We start from the raw sequence: 23,296 nt of genomic DNA, 5'->3' as shown, positions 1-23,296 counted from the left end.
GACAAATGAACGGTGATGTGGTCTGAGATACACTTCTCACACACACAAATGCACGCACACACACACACACACACAGATGCACGCACACACACACACACACACAGATGCACGCACACACACACACACACACACACACACACACACACACACACACACACACACACACACACACACACACACACACACACACACACACACACACACACACACACACATACCCACTCCCACACGTCTCGTTGTTTCTAGGCCACCTACATTTGCATCCCTAGGGAGCATGTTCACTGATCACTGTGAAGCATATGGCATATCTGTCCTTATCTTCATTCATATCTATCCCATTCTGGCCTCACACCTTCTCAACCATTATCATCATTCAATACACCAGTTATAAGAGAGTCCATGTGAATGTAGTTCTACTGGAACACTGGACAAGTCTGTGGGTCTCTCTATGGCTGTATTATAAATAGTTCCACTGCTCTTTTCCTCTATTGCCATGAGTGTGTGTATGTGAGAGGGATGTGAATGTGAGTCTCTAAGCTCTCCCGGACAAAAGGAACCATTTTCCTGCCCACGCGTTGCAGTGGGGTGGGTTATAGGGGCGGGGGCAGGCATTAAAAGGGAACATTCAAGGGCCCAGGTTTCCAGTCTAGAGGCACGGTTTCGACTGCTCCTACAGTCTTGCTTCGGTACTGCAATTTAACTGATGCCCAGCCCAGAAAGACAACTTCCATTGATGGCCACAAAGAGAAGTGAGATATGAAAATTCCTAATAAGACCTTTGTAATAATCACCTTTGTACACAAAACATCAATTGAATTATTCAAATAATTGTCATGAGGCAAAAAACATTTCCATCACTCACAGCCGAAGATATTAACATTTTATATTCATCCAATGTCTGCCATGCATTTGGATGATGTGATGTCGTCGTCGCTGCTCAAGCTGCTCCCTGTGCACGCTGAATGCTAGTGTGATGTCGTCGTCGCTGCTCAAGCTGCTCCCTGTGCACGCTGAATGCTAGTGTGATGTCGTCGTCGCTGCTCAAGCTGCTCCCTGTGCACGCTGAATGCTAGTGTGATGTCGTCGTCGCTGCTCAAGCTGCTCCCTGTGCACGCTGAATGCTAGTGTGATGTCGTCGTCGCTGCTCAAGCTGCTCCCTGCGCACGCTGAATGCTAGTGTGATGTCGTCGTCGCTGCTCAAGCTGCTCCCTGTGCACGCTGAATGCTAGTGTGATGCCGTCGTCGCTGCTCAAGCTGCTCCCTGTGCACGCTGAATGCTAGTGTGATGTCGTCGTCGTCGCTGCTCAAGCTGCTCCCTGTGCACGCTGAATGCTAGTGTGATGTCGGTCCGTGTAAACCGGATGCAACTCAGATATAGACGTCCATAAATCAGCGTATGTGAACATGAGAAGATTACCTTGAAAACAACGGTCAGGCATCTTGAAGGCAGTTCTGTATACCTCAGTAGGCACATTACAGAACATAAGATCCTCCCTCCCTGCAAAACACTCTCATACACACAGAGAGGAAGGCTCAGCCACGGAACTAAAATGGAAAACAGACCTGGGTTCAAATACATTTGTATTTGAGTATCTGGTATTTAAAATACTTTTTCTGTGTATTGGAGTATTTTCAAATACACAGCCCAAAACAAGTACCTTTATTTGAGTATTTGAATGGTAATTATTATTATTTATTTTTTTGTTAATTTTTTAAAATTATTTTGTCTTTTTTAGGGGGCAGATCAGCTTCCATCAATGTAATTGTCTGCATCATTTCCAATCCCCCATATATTTTTGTGTAAATATATACCATATATACAAAATATACAGTGCATTCGGAAAGTATTCAGACCACCTCCCTTTTTCCACAGTTTGTTACATTACAGCTTTATTCTAAAATTCATTAAATAACTTTTCCTTCATCAATCTACACACAATACCATAATAACAAAGCAAAAACAGGTTTTTAGAAATGTTTGCAAATTTATAAAAAATGTAAACTTATTTACATAAGTATTCAGACCCTTTCTGATGAGACTCAAAATTGAGCTCAGTTGCATCGTGTTTTCATTGATCATCCTTGAAATGTTTCTACAAATCGATTGGAGTCCATCTGTGGTAAATTCAACTCATTGGACATGATTTGGACACACCTGTCTATATAAGGTCCCACAGTTCACAGTGCATGTCAGAGCAAAAACCAAGCCATGAGGTCAAAGGAATTGTCCATAGTGCTCCGAGACAGGATTGTGTTGAGGCACAGACCTGGCGAAGGGTACCAAAAAATGTCTGCACCATTGAAGGTCCCCAAGAACACAGTGGCCTCCATAATTCTTAAATAGAAGAAGTTTGGAACCACCAAGACTTTTCCTAAAGCTGGCCACCCGGCCAAACTGACCAATCGGGGGAGAAGCGCCTTGGTCAGGGAGGTGACCAAGAACCCGATGGTCACTCTGAATGAGCTCCTCTGTGGAGATGGGAAAACCTTTCAGAAGGACAACCATCTCCGCTACACTCCACCAATCAGGCCTTTATGATAGTGTGTAAAAAGGCACTCCTCAGTAAAAAGGCACATGACAGCCCGCTTGGAGTTTGCCAAAGGGCACCTAATGACTCTCAGACCATGAAAAACAAGATTCTCTGGTCTGATGAAACCAAGATTGAAACCAAGAACTCTTTGGCCTGAATGCCAAGTGTCAGGTTTCTGGAGGAAACCTGGCACCATCTCCACGGTGAAGCATGGTGGTGGCAGCGTCATGCTGTGGGGATGTTTTTCAGTGGCAGGGACTGGGAGACTAGTCAGGATCAAGGGAAAGATTAACGGAGCAAAGTACAGAGAGATCCTTGATGAAAACCTGCTCCAGAGTGCTCAGGACCTCAGACTGGGGTGAAGGTTCAACTTCCAACAGGACAACGACCCTAAGCACACAGCCAAGACAATGCAGGAGAAGCTTTAGGACAAGTCTCTGAATGTCCTTGAGTGGCCCAGCCAGAGCCCGGACTTGAACCCAATCAAACATCTTTTGAGATACCTGAAAATAACTGTGCAGCGATGCTCCCCATCCAACCTGACAGAGCTTGAGAGGATCTAAAGAGAAGAATGGGAGAAACTCCCCAAATACAGGTGTGCCAAGCTTGTAGCGTCATACCCAAGAAGACTCAAGGCTGTAATCGCTACCAAAGGTGCTTCAACAAAGTTCTGAGTAAAGGGTCTGAATACTTATGTAAATGTGAAATTTCAGTTTAAAAAATATATATAAACTTGCGGGGCCTCCCGAGTAGCGCAGCTGTCTGAGACGTCACTACACAACCGAGTTCGATCCCGGGCTGTATCACAACCGGCCGTGATTTGGAGACCCATAGGGCGGCGCACAATTGGCCCAGCATCGACCAGGTTAGGGGAGGGTTTGGCTGGGTGGGGCTTTACTTGGCTCATCACGCTCTAGCGACTCCTTGTGGTAGGCCGGGCGCCTGCAGGCTGACTGCGGTCGTCAGGTGAACACAGTGTTTCCTCTGACACATTGGTGCGGCTGGCTTCCGGGTTAATTGGACGGGTGTTAAGAAGAGTGGTTTGGCGGATCATGTTTCGATGGACGCATGACTCGACCTTCTCCTCCCGAGCCCGTTGGGGAGATGAGACAAGATCGCAAAAACCATCAAACGCTATGATGAAACTGCCTCTCATAAGGACCACCACAGGAAAGGAAGACCCAGAGTTACCTCTGCTGCAGAGGATAAGTTCATTAGATTTAACCGTACCTCAGATTGCAGCCCAAAAAAATGCTTCACAGAGTTCAAGTAACAGACACATCTCAACATTAGCTGTTCAGAGGAGACTGCGTGAATCAGGACTTCATTTATTTAGAATTCAAGGCACACTTAACCAGCATGGCAACCACAGCATTCTGCAGCGATGCGCCATCCCATCTCATTTTCGCTTAGTGGGACTATCATTTGTTTTTCAACAGGACAATGACCCAACACACCATCAGGCTGTGTAAGGGCTATTTTTACCAAGAAGGAGAGTGATGGAGTGCTGCATCAGATGACCTGGCCTCCCCAATCACCCGAACTCAATCCAATTGAGATAGTTTAGGATGAGTTGGACTGCAGAGTGAAGTAAATGCAGCCAACAAGTGCTCAGCAGAAGACTGTTGGAAAACCGTTCCAGGTGAAGCTGGTTGAGAGAATGCCAAGAGCGTGCAAAGCTGTCATCAAGGCAAAGGGTGGTTACTATGAAGAATCTCAAATATACAATATATTTTGATTTGTTTAACACTTTTTTGGTTACTACATGATTCCATTTGTGTTATTTCATAGTTTTGATGTCTTCACTATTATTCAACAATGTAAAAAATATAAAAAATAAAGAGAAACCCTGGAATGAGTAGCTGTGTCCAAACCTTTGACTTTCTGTAAATTCTTTATATATATATTTCCCTTTATTATTTTCCCCTAACCCTACCATCCATCCCCTAAATGGAGTAAACTAATGCACAACAACTCTTAGTCATCTAATCTTCTACTTCCAGTTTATACATACTATATACATTTTACGGACACAGTTTAGTTTACAATTCTTATATTTTGTTTGTTTGTAGTCTCATCCTTCAGCTCCACTCAAACCCTCCCATTTATCTCTGAAGACCATCGAGGTTTGATTTCTATTTGCCATATATTTTTCAACTGTGCTGTGATGTTTCACAAAAGTTCTGAACCTTCTGAACCCAATCTCATAGATTATACGTATTGTACATGAAAGATTTTTTTTTGCGAAGAGTATTATTATATTATTAAAACGATTGATTATGACTTTTTAAAATCAGCAGTGCTATTTTCAGAGTTAGCTCCGGGTAAATGTTGCAATTCTTCCTCCATTCCTGAACCTGCGACCAAAAACAACCTACATATGGACAGTACCAAAACAAATGATCTAATGATTCTGTTTCTTTCTTCAGCAAAATCTGCAGAACTGGGATTGTTGTATCCCCCATAAATATAACATTATATTGGTTGCAAGACTTTTGTATAATAATTTAAATTGAAAAACTGTTTTATTTGGTGTATTAGTTCATGGTTAGTTGAATGGTTATAAAAACCAAATAGTCTGACAAATGGTATTTGACAGAATTTTCAAATACTTATTTCAAATAATATTTTTAAACACCTGGGTTAAATGCATGGGAGTGTATATGCGTCAGTGTATTTGAGTATTTCAATAGACTTTCGAAGTGCATTTCCAAATACATTAAAATGTTCAACTACCTGTCTTTTCAAATAAAATATATCTGAATACTTACTTCAAATGTATATGAAAGTAATTGAGACACTTGAAATAGTATTTGAACCCAGGTCTGATGAAGAATCTGGCACAATACACAGTGGTAAAACAGTGGTCCTGGAGAGCCAAAGTGTGTGCAGGCTTTTGAATCAGCCTAGCACTAACAGTTGCCTCCGTTAGGGTTGGCATAGCAACTCACCTGCCGGTGGCGGGCCGTGATAGGCTGAGGCGCTCCATGACAGGCAGGTAGAGAGAATCAGGCATCTTGTCACTTCGACATGCCTCAATGCTCAGGTACTTAAATATGTGAACTTTGCCTTTCATGCAGATCTAGAAAACAGATCATCAATGGGTGAATTAGAGCAAGTAGATGACAGATACAAAAGTAGAAGGTACACAAATAGCAAAAACAGAACACACAGAGACATGCCCTATGATGAATGCTACACTGCTCAAAAAAATAAAGGGAACGCTTAAACAACACAATGTAACTCCAAGTCAATCACACTTCTGTGAAATCAAACTGTCCACTTAGGAAGCAACACTGATTGACAATAAATTTCACATGCTGTTGTGGAAATGGAATAGACAACAGGTGGAAATTATAGGCAATTAGCAAGACACCCCCAATAAAGGAGTGGTTCTGCAGGTGGGGACCACAGACCACTTCTCAGTTCCTATGCTTCCTGGCGGATGTTTTGGTCACTTTTGAAAGCTGGCGGTGCGTTCACTCTAGTGGTAGCATGAGACGGAGTCTACAACCCACACAAGTGGCTCAGGTAGTGCAGCTCATCCAGGATGGCACATCAATGCGAGCTGTGGCAAGAAGGTTTGCTGTGTCTATCAGCGTAGTGTCCAGAGCATGGAGGCGCTACCAGGAGACAGGCCAGTACATCAGGAGACGTGGAGGAGGCCGTAGGAGGGCAACAACCCAGGAGCAGGACCGCTACCTCCGCCTTTGTGCAAGGAGGAGCAGGAGGAGCACTGCCAGAGCCCTGCAAAATGACCTCCAGCAGGCCACAAATGTGCATGTGTCTGCTCAAACGGTCAGAAACAGACTCCATGAGGGTGGTATGAGGGCCCGACGTCCACAGGTGGGGGTTGTGCTTACAGCCCAACACCGTGCAGGACGTTTTTCATTTGCCAGAGAACACCAAGATTGGCAAATTCGCCACTGGCGCCCTGTGCTCTTCACAGATGAAATCAGGTTCACACTGAGCACATGTGACAGACGTGACAGTCTGGAGACGCCGTGGAGAACGTTCTGCTGCCTGCAACATCCTCCAGCATGACCGGTTTGGCGGTGGGTCAGTCATGGTGTGGGGTGGCATTTCTTTGGGGGGCCTCCATGTGCTCGCAGAGGTAGCCTGACTGCCATTAGGTACCGAAATGAGATCCTCAGACCCCTTGTGAGACCATATGCTGGTGCGGTTGGCCCTGGGTTCCTCCTAATGCAAGACAATGCTAGACCTCATGTGGCTGGAGTGTGTCAGCAGTTCCTGCAAGAGGAAGGCATTGATGCTATGGACTGGCCCGCCCGTTCCCCAGACCTGAATCCAATTGAGCACATCTGGGACATCATGTCTTGCTCCATCCACCAACGCCACGTTGCACCACAGACTGTCCAGGAGTTGGCGGATGCTTTAGTCCAGGTCTGGGAGGAGATCCCTCAGGAGACCATCCGCCACCTCATCAGGAGCATGCCCAGGCGTTGTAGGGAGGTCATACAGGTACGTGGAGGCCACACACACTACTGAGCCTCATTTTGACTTGTTTTAAGGACATTACATCAAAGTTGGATCAGCCTGTAGTGTGCTTTTCCACTTTAATTTTGAGTGTGACTCCAAATCCAGACCTCCATGGGTTGATAAATTTGATTTCCATTGGTCATTTTTGTGTGATTTTGGTGTCAGCACATTCAACTATGTAAAGAAAAAAGTATTTAATAAGAATATTTCATTCATTCAGATCTAGGATGTGTTATTTTAGTGTTCCCTTTATTTTTTTGGCAGTGTATATTCCATTGCTCCGTATGTGATGCCAAGCTGTGGAGACAGTCGTAGCCCCAGACCGACCTGTGCAGGGGGGCTCTGTAGGGGGTTGTTCTCCAGCTGTAGGTTCTGGAGCTGGGCCATCTTCCTGTAGCTCACTGGGATGGTAGACACCTTGTTACAGGAAAAGTCCAATTTCACCAGGGGAAGCTCCGCCAAGTCTGAGGGACAAACACACAGGCCCTAGAGTTAGAGGAGTAATTGTTGTGTGTGTGTGCATGTGTGTGTGTTTGTGCACTGGGATCATCAGACAGAACTTTTCCCCACTAGAAACCCAGAGCCCAGCAGAGGCAGCCCTGATACTTCAAGACTCCCTCACTGCCAAAGTTCAGCTAACGTGGACCTTGCCAAAAGTTAAAAATAAACTGGAGGAACGTATCCTAGGCGCTAAGCTCAGCACAAACCACTATGACCCAGTCAATATGAGAGAAGAGACATTGTTAGGAAACAGAAGAAAACCACAGACTTACATTGGAAAATACTGATAAAATAAATAACAGCTATTAGGCTGGGTGTAACTGGTGTAGCTTTGTCGTATCACATGCATTTTATGGGAAAAATGGGATAAAGTATTCCTGAAATCAGATAGAGAAAATAGACAGTGAGAGGTCAATGACAGAGAGTGAGAAAGAGTAACAGAGAAATAGTAACAAAGACAGAGCGAGAGAGTCTCAGCAATTCTGTGCCAGCAACACATTCCCCAAGAGGTCGTAATTCAAGCAAAACAATTATGACTTTATCTCTCTGACAACCTTTTATAATTAAAATCCCTCTGAGACGACAGAGATAATCTTAGCTGGGAGGCCATGAAGGAGAGCCCCAAATATTATTTTTAAAACCAACCAGCAGAGTACACCACTTCTCTTAATTAGCTGAAATGAGAAAGTGTCTCAAGGTCATCCCTTAGAATAACTTCTATGAGGGATTTTTTTACCATCATTCAGTATAAAAAGGGGGAAATCTCAACAATATTTTCAGCATCCATATCACCTACTGTATAGGTAACAACAACAAAAAAAACAAAGAAACATTTTTTGGCAGGTCAACTACAATAATTTGGTGCCTTGGTGGCCCAGGAAGGGGGTCTCTCCAAAATACATTTAAGGAGTGATGCCCCAAAAGTTCAACAAACAATCTAAAACTCTATTTCCCAACATCCCCCATCCTCCCCAGGGCTCCAATCCCCTGTCTCCACTCCTGTGCTCCACCCATGGGAGTCGAGCCGCCTGGCCAGATCCAGGCTCATCAATCAAACCCAGAGAGGATAGATGGAGCATCTGCAGCATGATCAGAAATCACCGACTGTAAATCTACTACAGAGACGCAACCGGGGAAAATATGTAGGAAGAATGTTCAGAATAATACTCGTCCACCATTCAGACAATGAGAGGTTGCCAGGTTCTGACAGACGACGTGCGACATCTCTGGAACTTAGAGAGCTCTCCTGTCACACATACGTATTTTATTCTATAGCAGTGTTTCCCAACTCCAGTCCTCCAGTACCCCAACAGCACACCTTTTTGTTATAGCCCCGGTCAGGCACACCTGATTCAACTTGTCAACCTATCATCAAGCCCTCAATGAGCACACATTTTCTGAGGGCTACAACAAAAGTGTGTGCTGTTGGAGGTACTTGAGGACTGGAGTTGGGAAACACTGCTCTGCTAGACATCTCAACTCACAAAGACTAGTACTGCTCAATACCCCTGGGCCATGAGACATACCAGGAGACTGGATCATAGACATCTTAGACACAGATACAGTTATTGTAGCTCTGTCTGGCTCTTATTTGGCTGGGCTTGCAATACAGCATGGAGTAGATTGATGTTTCCTAGATGCACATGTGGACGTTTTCTCGTTCAACTCTTGTGAACGGAGGTTAAACTCACCTTCAGGAAGGACACAGAGCAGGTTCCTGCGGACGTTGAGTTCTCGGAGGGCCTTGAGTCGGCCGATGTGACGGGGCAGAGCAGTGATCTCATTACAGCTCACATCCTGTAGGGGGCACAACGCACAGCGTTAACTCAAACACATATCACTTTCTGGTGCATGTGCAGGATTTTGTTCTAGTCCTACACAAACACACCGGCTTTAAACTAATCAAGGTAATGATGAGCAGCAGATTAGTAGAATCAGGTGTGTTAGAGAAGGTCTGGTCTGTAAACCCAGTAGCTCTTTAGGAGGATGGTTGGTCACCCCTGGTGTACAGGAACTAAGGTAAGGGGTTTATATGGCTCATGACACATCCCTATTACAGCCACATTGCTTCCTATTCCACTGGTCTAGCCTGTCTCCTCACATGGAGTCAAACAAAGTCTCCCCTCCTCCCCTGTTTCCTGTTTACAGGCAGCGCTAGCTCCATTAGGGCTGGTTCCATTCATTTCACCCCTCAGTGAAGAACAGTACAGTTACGTAAGGCTAAGCTTGGCCAGGAACTCACACAGGAAACTAAGAGCTGAGTCTGACACTGGCATTTTTAGAGAGAGAGAGAGAGAGAGAGAGAGAGAGAGAGAGAGAGAGAGAGTCTTACCAGCTCCATGAGGCTCCTGAGCTGACCGATGGCCTCAGGTATACACACCAGCTTGTTGTTGCTGGCATTGAGGACTCGTAGGGGCAACCCACACAGGCAGGCTGGCAGAGCACACAGCTGGTTCCGACTGTGAACACACACAGCTATATATTATTACACACAGCCTGGGACAGCATGACGACTGACACTGAGAGATGCAGATCAGAGAGATGAACGGGATGTCCAGATTGTCTACCATGTAGAGCAGACAAAGATCTATTCGGATGGAAACTTCAATAAAAGGTGTTAGGTGAGATGTGTGTTGGACCTTATTCATGGATATATCCAATGGGAGGAAGACTTGTTAAGCAGCTTTTGTTTACATATGAAAATAGACATTTTAATATTTTATAAACCAATTCAACTTAAGAGAGAGAAGGCAAAGAGCACTATCTGCATTGTAACAATGTGTTGCATAATGGTATTCATATTTACATTACACGAGTCAGTGTTTATGACTGTTTGTGTCTAGTGTAGTGTAAGAAACAGAATGCCCCATGGGGACAAACTACTCATTAGCTTTCCCATAAACACTTCCTCTCCCAGCACTGTACTGTACTTATGCAAAACATAAACACACACAACCTGAATCTCAATCTAGTTCAGTCCAGCATGACAAAACAGCCCCCAAACCCTCCAAAAACCCTTAATAAAAAGAGGATTGTGGTGTTCCCTCCCTGGTTTACACTAGCAGTTAGCCAAAATGCTTTAAAACAATCCAAGTCCTTTCGTAAACAGAGTAGAACACCTCCAAGCAGTTTAAACCTCATAAAACAGGCTTCTGGTGTACTGTCTCCGGCTTACAGCTGCAGTTAGCCAGCACACGGCAGGGGGTCAGTGGCTGGGAGAGAGACCTTTTAACATTGACAGAGCAGAGTATGAGCAGAGTGGTTTACAGATGACCCCGGAGAAAATAAGTTCTCCACTCCACATCAAAGGCTACAAATGACCCTGGAAATGACCCATCGGTACACACACAAACATGCGCTTTGTTCTTCTATCCTCGTGGAGACCGAAAATTGATTTACATGCAGAATCCTACTTTCCCTAAACCCTAACCCTAACCTAACCCTAAACCTAATTGTAACCCTAACCCTATCCCCTAAGCTTAAAATAGCCTTTGTCCTCCTGGGGACATGGGAAATGCCCCACGAGGGAGAATTTTCCTTGTTTTACTTGTGGGGACTTTAGGTCCTCTGACTCAGCACTGGCAGGAATATTCAGGAAATTAAATAAAATTGAGTTTATCCAGCTGTTCCCACACACACAGTGGGTTCCTGCGTGTATGTTTGCGTGTATGCCTGCATGCTTTCAAGTTCGCATGCATGTGTAGTGTTGCGTCATATCTAGCTGTATCACTGTGCAGTCCAGGGGCTTGCCAAAGGCTCCACAAAGCCAGAGATGTCAAACACGGTCTCTGATCCAAGAGATTACAGATGGAATGAGAATGTATAGACAACACTGGCTGAATCCAATAATGTTAGCTAAGTGTGATGGGTCTGCACTCAAAAAGATCAAGCTTACTTCATAGTGTACACAGACGTTTCAACTTTGCAGCCTTCTTCAATGTGTAGGTAAAAATAGTTTTCATTCAAAACAGCATTAGCTAGCGTTAGCTAACTATGTTAGCGGAATGCAACGCCCTGTGGAGTAGTAACATAACAACACACAGGCCAAGAGAGAGGAGCTAGGAGCTGTCGGCTAGGACCACACAAGAACCACATCCCATCATTAGACAAAAGCACAATCATAAGGAGCACACACTACACTCCCACTACACTGTACTGCAGCTAGCACAACAGCACAAGCTAACGCAATAGAGCAACAAGCTAGCATTACAATAGTTCACAGTAAAAGCTGACTGACTAAATAAAAGCTGACAGAATGAAAGAACATCACACTAAAACACAGCAATAGAAATCAGCAAACTCCATGACACAACATGATAACAACAGCTGGCAGCTCCAAACAGCCTTCATCTAGTGGTCCAAGTACCCCTTGGTGTCCAAGTATCCCTAGTGGTCCTAGTACCCCTGGTTTTCCTAGTACCCCTGGTTGCCCTAGTACCCCTAGTGGTCCTAGTACCCCTGGTGGTCCTAGTACCCCTAGTGACCCTAGTATCCCTGGTGGTCCTAGTACCCCTAGTGACCCTAGTATCCCTGGTTGTCCTAGTACCCCTGGTTGTCCTAGTATCCCTGGTTGTCCTAGTACCCCTAGTATCCCTGGTTGTCCTAGTATCCCTAGTGGTCCTAGTACCCCTAGTGGGACCCCTAGTGGTCCTAGTACCCCTGGTTGTCCTAGTACCCCTGGAACAATCCTAAAATTAAAGCAGTCCTTTTTATGTGTTCCTGGTGCAGACATGGAGAGCGTTCTTTATTTCCTGTTTTGACTGCGATATGAAAAGCTACACATTTAAATGTGACTATCTGTCTAGTGGTGTAAAACACATCCCCTGGTGCTGTCACTGGGGCACTCACATCACATTATACTCAGACACACACGCATGCACTACATCAGCTAACGCCAACTGAGGCTCAGTGATGAGAAGATAAACTAGACTTCCTCTCCCTTCAGGTGTAGCATTTAGATAACTAATTAAATTAATCACTTATTAAATTACTAATTAACTTAACCTGAGCAATATGACCGCAACACAACATGCATATATTCATGCATGCGCATGTGTCTGTCTGTCTGTCTGTCTGTCTGTCTGTCTGTCTGTCTTAGAGATATGACTAACGCACTTGCCTCAGTTACACAGTGGTGTGAGCATGAATGAAGAGATTAGAGACATGAAGTAGACTGCTGAGCTTGTCTCAGGTTGATGATGCATACAGCCGTCAGTAAAAAAAACAGGTTAGCACTGATATGATGACTCTTCCTCTCTCTCTTTATGTCTCTCTCTCCCTCTCCCTACATATCTGTCTCTCTCTCTCTCTCCCTCTGCCCTTCTTTCTCTCTCGCTCACTCTCTCATTTTCTATCTCTCTCTCTGTCGATAGCTAGATAAAGAAGGAGTGGACACTGGAGAAAGATAGAATGAAACAGTTAGAGTGACCTGTGTATGAGATCATAGCGTATTACACAAACACAGACAGACAGGATGTGTTGTTGCTTTATGGTCCTGCCATGAGGATGGAAGTGGTGACATCAGCCCGTTCGAGAGGTGTCGTGATGCGGAAGGCTAACAAGCATGTCGGCCCTGGGGAACAGTTGGCACCAAACACCTGGGTCTTAACAAGCCCCTGGCCAAACTGACACCTGCTAACTGTTAACCCTCTGCTGCCTATCAAATATCAACTGACATCTAATGTATTTAACCCATTACTGAACCAATAATGGCACCTCATAGGGATATCTGTGCAAACACAACTTTAAGGATCAACCACTGATATTCAGCAACTCTTGGAAAAAGATTGGAGGTGTTTCTAATAACATTGAAAACGAATGTGTTTCTCACTCAACACCCTGTTAACAGTAGGTCCAAGTCTTACCTGAGGTTTAAGGAGGTGAGTGACTGTAGGTTGATGATGGTGTCAGGAATAGTTTTGATACAGTTGTGATATAGGTTCAGCGATTCCAAGGCGACCAGGTGACACACCTCCGAGGGGACCTCTGCCAAACGATTCCTTGACAGGTCTGATGAGAGAGGGAGAGAGAGAAATAAATAGGAAGCAGAGACAGATATCACCTGCAGATGTATACTAGTGCCACTAGGTGTCTCTCTCCCAAGCTCAGTACCTCCATACAACCCAGTTTACCAACAGGGAGAGAATAGCCTTGGAGGGGGACTGAGCTAAACTGTACAAGGCTACAGGTTAGTACAAGACTTCCTGTATTCTTGGCTACGGTCTCACAACAGCGAATAACAGTGATATCAGTTAGCTACTATGTTCACTGTTCAGATTAGCTCCACTCCACTGCTGCCCATTGTTCCACGGTGATTTAGTGAATTCAACTGTGATGTCCTAAAACGCTCACGTCTATAAGGAAGCCTGTATGACGTCACAGACACCACAATGGAAGGAAGTTCAGTTAAAAACAGCAACACTCAGAATCAAAATGCTACTCATAGTTGATCTTCCGTTCAAGCAAAACAGCTTCAGTGTGACTCAAAGGCCTGCTAGCACTAGTAGCGCTGAATGGAAATAATGAGGACTGAGGCCTGAAAATAACATTACAATGTGTGTGAGTGTGCTTATATGTGTGTAGTATCTGTGTATCACAGGAGGCTGCTGAGGGGAGGATGGCTCATAATAATGGCTGGAACGGAGCGAATGGAAAGGCATCAAACACCTGGAAACGGAGTTTGATGTACTTGATACCATTCCACTGATTCTGATCCAGTCATTAACACAAGCCAGTTCTCCCCAATTAAGCTGCCACCAACCTCCTGTGGTGTGTATTTATAAAGACAAATCACCTACAGTGAATCTAGCATCACATTACGACCACCTCATACTACACTACACATCTAATGAGAGACAGCTCCTGTTACGCTACAACAACATTAACACCTTGGATGTTACCTGAGGGTGGCTTGGTATGGGCATGACAGACAGATTAAGGCTCAAACTGAGACACATATTGGGGTGTGGGGATGGGTGTGTGTGTGTGTGTGTGTGTGTGCTTTTGCAGGGCAGGCATTATGGGCGGTACAATGGTCATGTGATGCAACACTGATGATAACATGGCCTAGGGCAAATCCCCCCAGGGTCAATCCCAACCTCAGCTACCCCAGACTGAAGTGTTTCCAGAAAGCAGACTTTTACAGCTCTCTCTCTCTCTCTCTCTCTCTCTCTCTCTCTCTCAGGACCTCATATTTCTGCTGAACCGCATCTCCCTGTGAAACAGAGAACTAACAACCCCTCCACCATCCCTCCTCATTTCCTACCTCCCACTTTCTCCTCCCTCTTTCTTGCTATCCATCGCTTTCACAAGCTCTGTCTCCCTCATTTTCCCTCTCTCCATCTCTCCCTGCAGAGTTAGCCATCAACCCTCACACACTCCTTCAGCACATAGTTTAAATACATAGGCGCACATAGGGGCCTAGTTAGTTTTAGACCTACAGTATATACTTACTTACGCAGACAGACACACTCAAACACAAATGTGTTTTGAAAGTGTGTGTGTAATGTCTGAAACACACAGAAGCCAATCAGTCAATACACAGCATGCTGAAAACTTCCCCAGAACCAGTACAGGAAATGAAGTGAAGGGAACAATAATCCCCATGGGATGGATTCACCCTTAACACCATAGCTATACAATCAGATGGGCAGACACGTATACATGTAGCCTACAGAAACCCACGCAGACAGGTATCTGGTTAGGCTCGGAGTGGCCTATTACTACGTGACTCTATAAAAGGTATAATACAAGGTGTGTGATGGAGAGGAAGCAGTGGGTGTGTGTAGGCAGTAAACAGTGTCATTATGAGTTATCAGAGACCAGACCTCTTTCACTAACATCTCCCTACAGAGAGCACTCAGAAACATTATTTTACATTATTTCCACTCCTCCTTTATGTGAGACATCTGTAATGTCTTTATTCTTTTGGAACTTCTGTGAGTGTAATGTTTACTGATCATTTTTGTTTATTTCACTTTTGTATAATATCACAAGAAATTTGTGAGTGGTTGAAAAACTAGTTTTAATGATTCCAATCTGTATATACATATTTTTCCAATCGATAACGATAATTATCACGATATTAATCAAATAATGTTTAAAAAGATGCATATCTGCTTCAGACTCAAGAATGCCTGAACAAACCAAAAGCTGTAATGTTTCTTATTTAATGTCAGAAGTAGAACTCACAGATAACATTTTAACTCCACTTTTGTTTAAGCTGTAAACCCTTACAAGTCATGAGCAATAATTAAAAGAAATAAATAGTGCAAGTCAATATGCATTAGAACTGTTAGCATAATGGCACATCACAGTTTATGTTGGGGTAGTTGAGCCTAATGGCACATCACAGTTTATGTTGGGGTAGTTGAGCCTAATGGAACATCACAGTTTATGTTGGGGTAGTTGAGCCTAATGGCACATCACCGTTGAAGTTGGGGTAGTTGTTGTCTTGGGGTGGGACAGGTAGCGCTTTGCCATGTGACTGACTTTGGGAAAGTTCTTTGGGTGGATCTTCCACCAGTCCAGTGGATTGGTTTCACTGTCAGCATCAGGAGACTGAAGGGCTTTTTGAAAAAACTGCCCAGTGACTTTCTCTTTTTAACTGTCAGTTGTGGTGAAGCAGCAGCAACGTCTCCTTGTACTGGGCTTGGGTTTTCATGTCCCTCATTGACCATTTCTGAGACAGCTCTTGCTTTTATGTGGCCCACCTTCTCCTCTTTGATGTAATGTGTTTTAAACCGAGGGTCGACCAATGAGGCCATGTCCAGGAGGTCATCTGTGGCTAGATCATCATATTTCTCATTCAGATAGTCCATGACTATCGTTTTGATGGTTTGGGTGAGCTCTGTTTCACCATCATCAGGTTTCATGACCTCTGTATTGAACAGGTGTAGTACTGGCTTTAGGTAAGACACACTGACATAAGACTCACCCGACAGAGCATCTGTGAATTCTAGGAGTGGGGTCAATGCCTGGTTGATGGACTCAAGAACATCTATATCTGTAGAAGTGGGAGCTAAGTGCCAGGTCTTCTTGTCACTGGACAAGACCTTTCTCCTACTCCAGTACTCTTTGCACCATCTTTTGACGTGAGCCCCACCTGGTAGGCGACTCTGTCACCAACTTGTTCTGGGGTAGGTTGTGTTCTTTTTGAGCAACTGCCAGGTCTCTCTTCTTTTTCCACCAATAGGAAAAGGCACCTACCACTTTCTTACATACTCCAAATGCTCGATCCACCCATTTGTCTCTACCCACTCTCTCTAAGAGAAATCAAGAGATATTAATAAAACATTTAAATCACAATAATGCCTTTAGTTATGTACAAATGTAATATCTAACTTAATCAGTTGATGGGGGAAAAAAAATCACATTTAGTTCACTCTAACCAATCACTTCAATATACACAATTGACAAGGTTACTTACCAATGGCCAAGTGCAGACAATGTCCAAAACATTCTAGTCGGGTCCATTTGTTGATTTGAGCGGCCTTCACCACGTTCACACCACTATCCTTTGTTATGCAGACCTGTCTGCCTTGACTGAGTCCCCAGGAGGCGAGAGCGTCAATGAGCCCCTCTGCTATAGCTTCAGTTTAACCCTTTTTATCAATCATTTCTTTGTTGGAAGCTGCTCCTTCTCCATGGCTATCACTACCACTGTTTTCGCCTACATCACTCATTTTTCGTGGTTAATTGTGGCGACTCCATCACTCGAGGTGCTAAGTGGTGTTTAGTGAGCGTATACCTCTCCACGTGCATATTGTCACTTCTCCGCACGTTCCTGCTGGGTCACAGAGGTGAAATGGACTGCTGTACCTAATTACTCTATATCGACATTGTTGAAATTTAATCTAAAAGGTTTTTATATCGTTATTGAGGGAAGTAATTACCTCGATAGTCATTGATATCGATTTTTTTGCCCAGCCCTACCCAACCCCCACTATTACACCCGCCCAAACCCCATCCTGCGACCTAAGAGGTATATATCAGATGCTCAACATGCTCTACTCACACCTACTGTGATGGTCCGGGCCTAAACCACACAAAAACAACACTAGACACTATGGAACAGAAAGCTTTTACTATCTCATCCTGATATATACAAGGTCTAAGGTCATCTGCCTTTGGCCTAAAGAGCCAGAACCCTGACTTCATCAAAGAAATTGGAAATACAGACATTGTCATCCTACAAGAAAAATGGTATTAAGGAGACGGACCCACTGGTTGCCCTCTAGGTTACAGAGAGCTGCTAGTCCCATCCACCACCCTACCAGGTGTGAAACAGGGAAGAGACTCAGGGCGTATGCTAATTTGCTATAGAGCAGACCTAACACACACTATTAAATTAGTCAAAAGAGGAACATTTTACAGAAATGAATAAGGAAATGATCTCAACAGAGAAAAATGTCCTCATGTGCTAAATATATCCAATAGAATATAAATGATGACAGCTTCTAAATCCTAGAGGGGGAGATCAACAATTTTCAGGCTCAGGGACATGTACTAGTCTGTGGTGACCTAAATGCCAGAACTGGACAAGAACCCAACACCCTCAGCGGGACAAACACCTACCTGGAGGTGACAGCATTCCTTCCCCCATATACCCCCCAGATGCAACTACGACCACATAACCAACAAAAACATGTCATAACTCCTGCAGCTCTGTCAGACTCTGAGTATGTACATAGTCAATGGTAGGCTTTGAGGGGGCTCCTATGGAAGGTACAACTATAGCTCATCTCTTGTCAGTAGCACTGTAGACTACTTTATCACTGACCTCAACCCAGAGTCTCTTAGAGCGTTCACAGTCAGTCCACTGACACCCCTATCAGATCACAGTAAAACCACACTAATTGAACAGAGCTATGCTCAAATCACAAGACATAAAAGCCAAAGGAACATAATAATATTAAGAAATGCTATAGATGGAAGGAAAATAGTGTGTAAAACTACCAAAAAACCATTAGGCAACAACAAATTCAATCCCTTCTAGACAATTCCCTGGACAAAGGTTTCACTATAATAGTGAAGATGTAAACTTGGCAGTAGAAAGCTTTCAAGCAGACAACCTAAGAAAATGAACAACAATGACAAATGGTTTGATGTATAATGCAAAAACCTAAGAAAGAAATTGAGAAACCTATCCAACCAAAAACATAGAGACCTAGAAAACCTGAGCCTACGCCTTCACTATGGTGAATCACTAAAAACAATAAAGAAATACATTACGGAAAAATAAGGAGCAGCACGTCAAAAATCAGCTCAATGTAACTGAAGAATCCATAGAATTGAACCACTTCTGGGAAAATTGGAAAACTCTAAACAAACAACAACACAAAGCGCTATCTATCCAAAACGGAGATGTATGGATAAACCACTTCTCCAATCATTTTGGCTCTATAACAAAGAACAAACAGCAAAAACATATACATGATCAAATGCAAATCTTAGAATCAACTATTAAAGACTACCAGAACCCACTGGATTCTCTAATTTCATTGAATGAACTACAAAATAAATTACAAACCCTCCAACCCAAAAATGCCTGATGGTATCCTGAATGAAATTATAAAATATACAGACCACAAATTCCAATTGGCTATACTCTTTAACTTTTTATGGCTGCAGGGGCAGTATTGAGTAGCTTGGATGAAAAGTGCCCATATAAAACGGCCTGATCCTCAGTCATAGTTGCTAATATTTGCATATTATTATTAGTATTGGATAGAAAACACTCTGACGTTTCTAAAACTGTTTGAATGATGTCTGTGAGTATAACAGAACTCACATTGGCAGGCAAAATCCTGAGTTGAAATCAAAACAGGAAGTCAGAAATCTGAGCTTGTATGTATTCACCAGAGTCCCCAATGAAATCCCCTTGAGATATGAATGGTGTTGCACTGCCTAGGGGTTCCACTAGATGTCAACCATCAATAGAAATTATAATGAGGCTTCTATGTGGTTGTGGGAGTGAATGAGAGCAGAATATATCAGATGTCCATCAAGCAGCCATTTTGTGATCGCACTTTTTCCTCATGGTAGTCACTTGCGTTCCATTGCTCACGGAGACAAGAAGGAATACTCCGGTTGGAACTTTATTGAAGCTATATGTTAACATCATCCTCAGCTCTGACATCTTCCACAATATTTGGAACAAAGGACTGATCGCCCCAATCCACAAAAGTGGAGACAAATTTGACCCCAATAACTACCAGGGGACAATCCTCGGCATTCTCATTAACAGCAGACTCGTACATTTCTTCAGCAAAAACAATGTACTGAGCAAGTGTCAAATTGGCTTTTTACCAAACTACTGTACAACAGCCCACGTATTCACCCTGCACACCCTAATTGACAAACAAACCAAAACAAAGGCAGTCTTCTCATGCTTTGTTGATTTCAAAAAAGCTTTCAACTCAATCTGGCATGAGGGTCTGCTATCCTCCACCAAATCTCACAGTGGGTGCGGGACCTGGAGAGGGCTACAAGCCACAGTGTCTCGCACCCACTATGAAATTTGGTGGAGTATCGGTGATGATCTGGGGGTGCTTCCGCAAGGCGGCTTTAATCGGGCAGATTTGTCTTTGTGAATGACGCATGAATCAAGCCACGTGTACAAGGTTGTCCTGGAAGAAAACTTGCTTCCTTCTGCTCTGACAATGTTCCCCAAATCGGAGGATTGTTTTCTCCAGCAGGACGATGCTCCATGCCACACAGCCAGGTCAATCAAGGTGTGGATGGAGGACCACTAGATCAAGACCCTGTCATGGCCAGCACCAATCTCCAGACCAGAACCCCATTGAAAACCTATGGAATGTGATCAAGAGGATGACGGATGGTCACAAGCCATCAAACAAAGCCTAAGCTGCTTGAATATTTGCGACATGAGTGGCATAAAGTCACCCAACATCAATGTGAAAGATTGGTGAAGAGTATGCCAAGACGCATGAAAGCTGTGCTTAAAAATCAGGGTTATTCCACCCAATATTGATTTGTGAACTCTTCCTAAGTTAAAACATTAGTATTGTGTTGTTTAAAAATGAATATATTATATATTTTCTTTGCATTATTTGAGGTCTGACAACACTGCATCTTTTTTTGTTATTTTGACCAGTTGTGATTTTCTGCAAATAAATGCTCTAAATGACAATATTTTTAATTGGAATTTGGGAGAAATGTTGTCAGTCAGTAGTTTATAGAATAAAACTAAAATTTTAATTTTACCCAAACACATACCTATAAATAGTCAAACCAGAGAAACTGATCATTTTTCAGTGGTCTCTCAATTATTTCCAGAGCTGTAGATCAATGAATTGGGGAGGGCACAAGAACAGTCTGCAGAACCTGGCCTCACCCTATTAGAATCTGAAGTCAAATGTCTACTGTTTGCCAATGATCTGGTGCCTCTGTCCCCAACCAAGGAGGGCCTATAGCAGCACCTAGATCTTCTGCACAGATTCTGTCAGACCTGGGCCCTGACAGTAAATCTCAGTAAGACTAAAATAATGGTGTTCCAAAAAAGGTCCAGTTGTCAGGACACCATTGCCCTAGGGCACACAAAAAAACTATACATACCTCGGCCTAAACATCAGCGCCACAGGTACCTTCACAAAGCTGTGAACGATTTGAGAGACAAGGCAAGAAGGGTCTTCTATGCCATCAAAAGGAACATAAAATTGGACATCCCAATTAGGTTCTGGCAAAAAAATATGTGAATCAGTTACTTTGCCCTTCATGGTTGTGAGGTCTGGGTTCTGCTCACCAACCAAGAATTCACAAAATGGGACAACGAAAAAAATGGAGACTCTGCATGCAGAATTCTACAAAAATATAATCTGCGTACAACGTAAAACACAAAATAATGCATGCAGAGAAGAATTAGGCCGATACCCGCTAACTATCAAATCCAGAAAAGAGAAGTTAAATTCTACAACCACCTAAAGGGAAGTGATTCCCAAACCTTCCATAACAAAGCCATTACCGACCTGGAGAAGAGCCCCCAAAGCAAGCTGGTCCTGGGGCTCTGTTCACAAACACAAACAGACCCCACAGAGCCCCAGGACCGCAACACAATCAGACCCAACCAGATAGTGAGAAAACAAAAAGACAATGCCTTGACACATTGGAAAGCATTTACAAAAAACAGAGCAAACTAGAACGCTATTTGGCCCTAAACAGAGAGTACCCAGTGCCAGAGTACCTGACCACCATGACTGACCCCAAAATTAAAGAAATCTTTGACTATGTACAAACTCAGTGAGCATAGCCTTGCTATTGAGAAAGGCTGCCGATGGCAACCTGGCTCTCAAGAGAAGACCGGCTATGTGCACACTGCCCACAAAATGGAAACTTAGCTGCACTTTCTAATCTCCTGCCAAATGTATGACCATAGAGAAACATATTTCCCTCTGATTACACAGACCTACAAATCGAAAACAAATCCAATTTTGATTAACTCCCATATCTACTGGGTGAAATACCACAATGTGCAATCACAGCAGCAAGATGTGTGACCTGTTGCCACAAGAAAAGGGCAACTAGTTTTTAATTTTAAATACAACCTATATTTATGTTTATTTATTTTCCCTATTCCCTATTTGAACTATTCCCTATTTGAACTATTTGCACATCATTATAACACTGTATATATTAATATTTTGGAACTTTTGTGGGTGTAATGTTAACTGTTCATTATTTCACTTTAGTTAATCTATTTCACTTGCTTTGGAAATGGAAACATTTGTATGTAAATATTGTTTAAAGTGGCATTGTTTAAAGTGGCTAGTGATACACATCTGTGTGGGAGAGAGAAAAAGACGACAGCGGGCTGACTGCTGTATGCTACAGTATCTGTGTCTAAAGAACCACAGTCTCCATCAGCACAGGGAGAGAAAGAGACAGCACACACACAGCTGATTGTTGGATGGGGAAATAGAAGGAGAGGAGAAGCACAAATGAGACGGACAGGTGGAGGTGAAGGGGTGAATCACTGTGCCTCAAGGTGGTCTCCTAGTCTGACACCCGTGACCTAAATATACCCTCCTCCCACACACACACAACATAACATTTCCGTTAGCTGGTGATAGCCAGCACTTGGCCGATCAAAAAAAATAGAAAAGCTGATGAATAAAATTGCCGCTTGCGAATTGTCTGGGAGCAGAAGAAACTCCCATTGTGAAATAATGCTGATGGAATTGATGGAAATACCAGTCGATGTAAAAACGTTTGACTGGTCATGCTTATTGGTCTATAGGTTCATTTGCATAATTTAGTGGAATTAAATTGGCACGTTTGTACAGTATAAGGCCTATCTTATTTATCATCACATGCTGCTGCTACTGCATCTCAAACAGGAAGGCAGGCTTCATCAGTGCATCACATTTCACCATATCCGTGGAAGCAATTATTTTATATAAACTTTCTTTCATTGTCCTGTAGCCAATGGCATAATCCTATCATATTAGCAACCCATGCTAGTTGTTGCATATTAGATCTCCCCTCTCTCTACATTTCTAACGGATATTTTCATCTCTGTAACATGAAACCGCTCACATGTTCGGTAAGCTTTTAACAATTTTTTCCCACTAATTGCATTACGTAACGAACATTCGCACATAGCCTACTGCCTTGTGTGCATTGCTTCCCTTATAATGTGAAGAAATAAGAGTTTATCAACATTTTAAGCTAAGCTTTCTAATCTCTTGCATCAGACTCATTGCTCTTTACAGTTTTTTTTGTATGTAGCCTAGGCCTACTGGTTG

The 23,296-nt window shown here is 43.4% G+C and overlaps 1 protein-coding gene across 1 annotated transcript in view; it reads right to left on the bottom strand.

The window, feature by feature from the left end:
• LOC139380767 (leucine-rich repeat and calponin homology domain-containing protein 1-like) overlaps positions 1-23,296 on the bottom strand; it is a 91,028-nt gene that overhangs the window by 32,603 nt on the left and 35,129 nt on the right. The window contains exons 2-6 of the mRNA XM_071123779.1: positions 13,397-13,541; positions 9,865-9,991; positions 9,224-9,329; positions 7,359-7,495; positions 5,483-5,613 (exon numbers count right to left, since the gene is read on the bottom strand). Coding sequence (XP_070979880.1) covers positions 5,483-5,613; positions 7,359-7,495; positions 9,224-9,329; positions 9,865-9,991; positions 13,397-13,541 — 646 coding nt within the window. The remainder of the gene's footprint in view (positions 1-5,482; positions 5,614-7,358; positions 7,496-9,223; positions 9,330-9,864; positions 9,992-13,396; positions 13,542-23,296) is intronic.

Source organism: Oncorhynchus clarkii, chromosome 22 (assembly GCF_045791955.1).
Source record: "Oncorhynchus clarkii lewisi isolate Uvic-CL-2024 chromosome 22, UVic_Ocla_1.0, whole genome shotgun sequence".
Lineage (NCBI taxonomy): Eukaryota > Metazoa > Chordata > Actinopteri > Salmoniformes > Salmonidae > Oncorhynchus > Oncorhynchus clarkii.
Note: the sequence above shows the minus strand (reverse complement) of the source record. Positions and strands in the feature narration are given on the sequence as shown.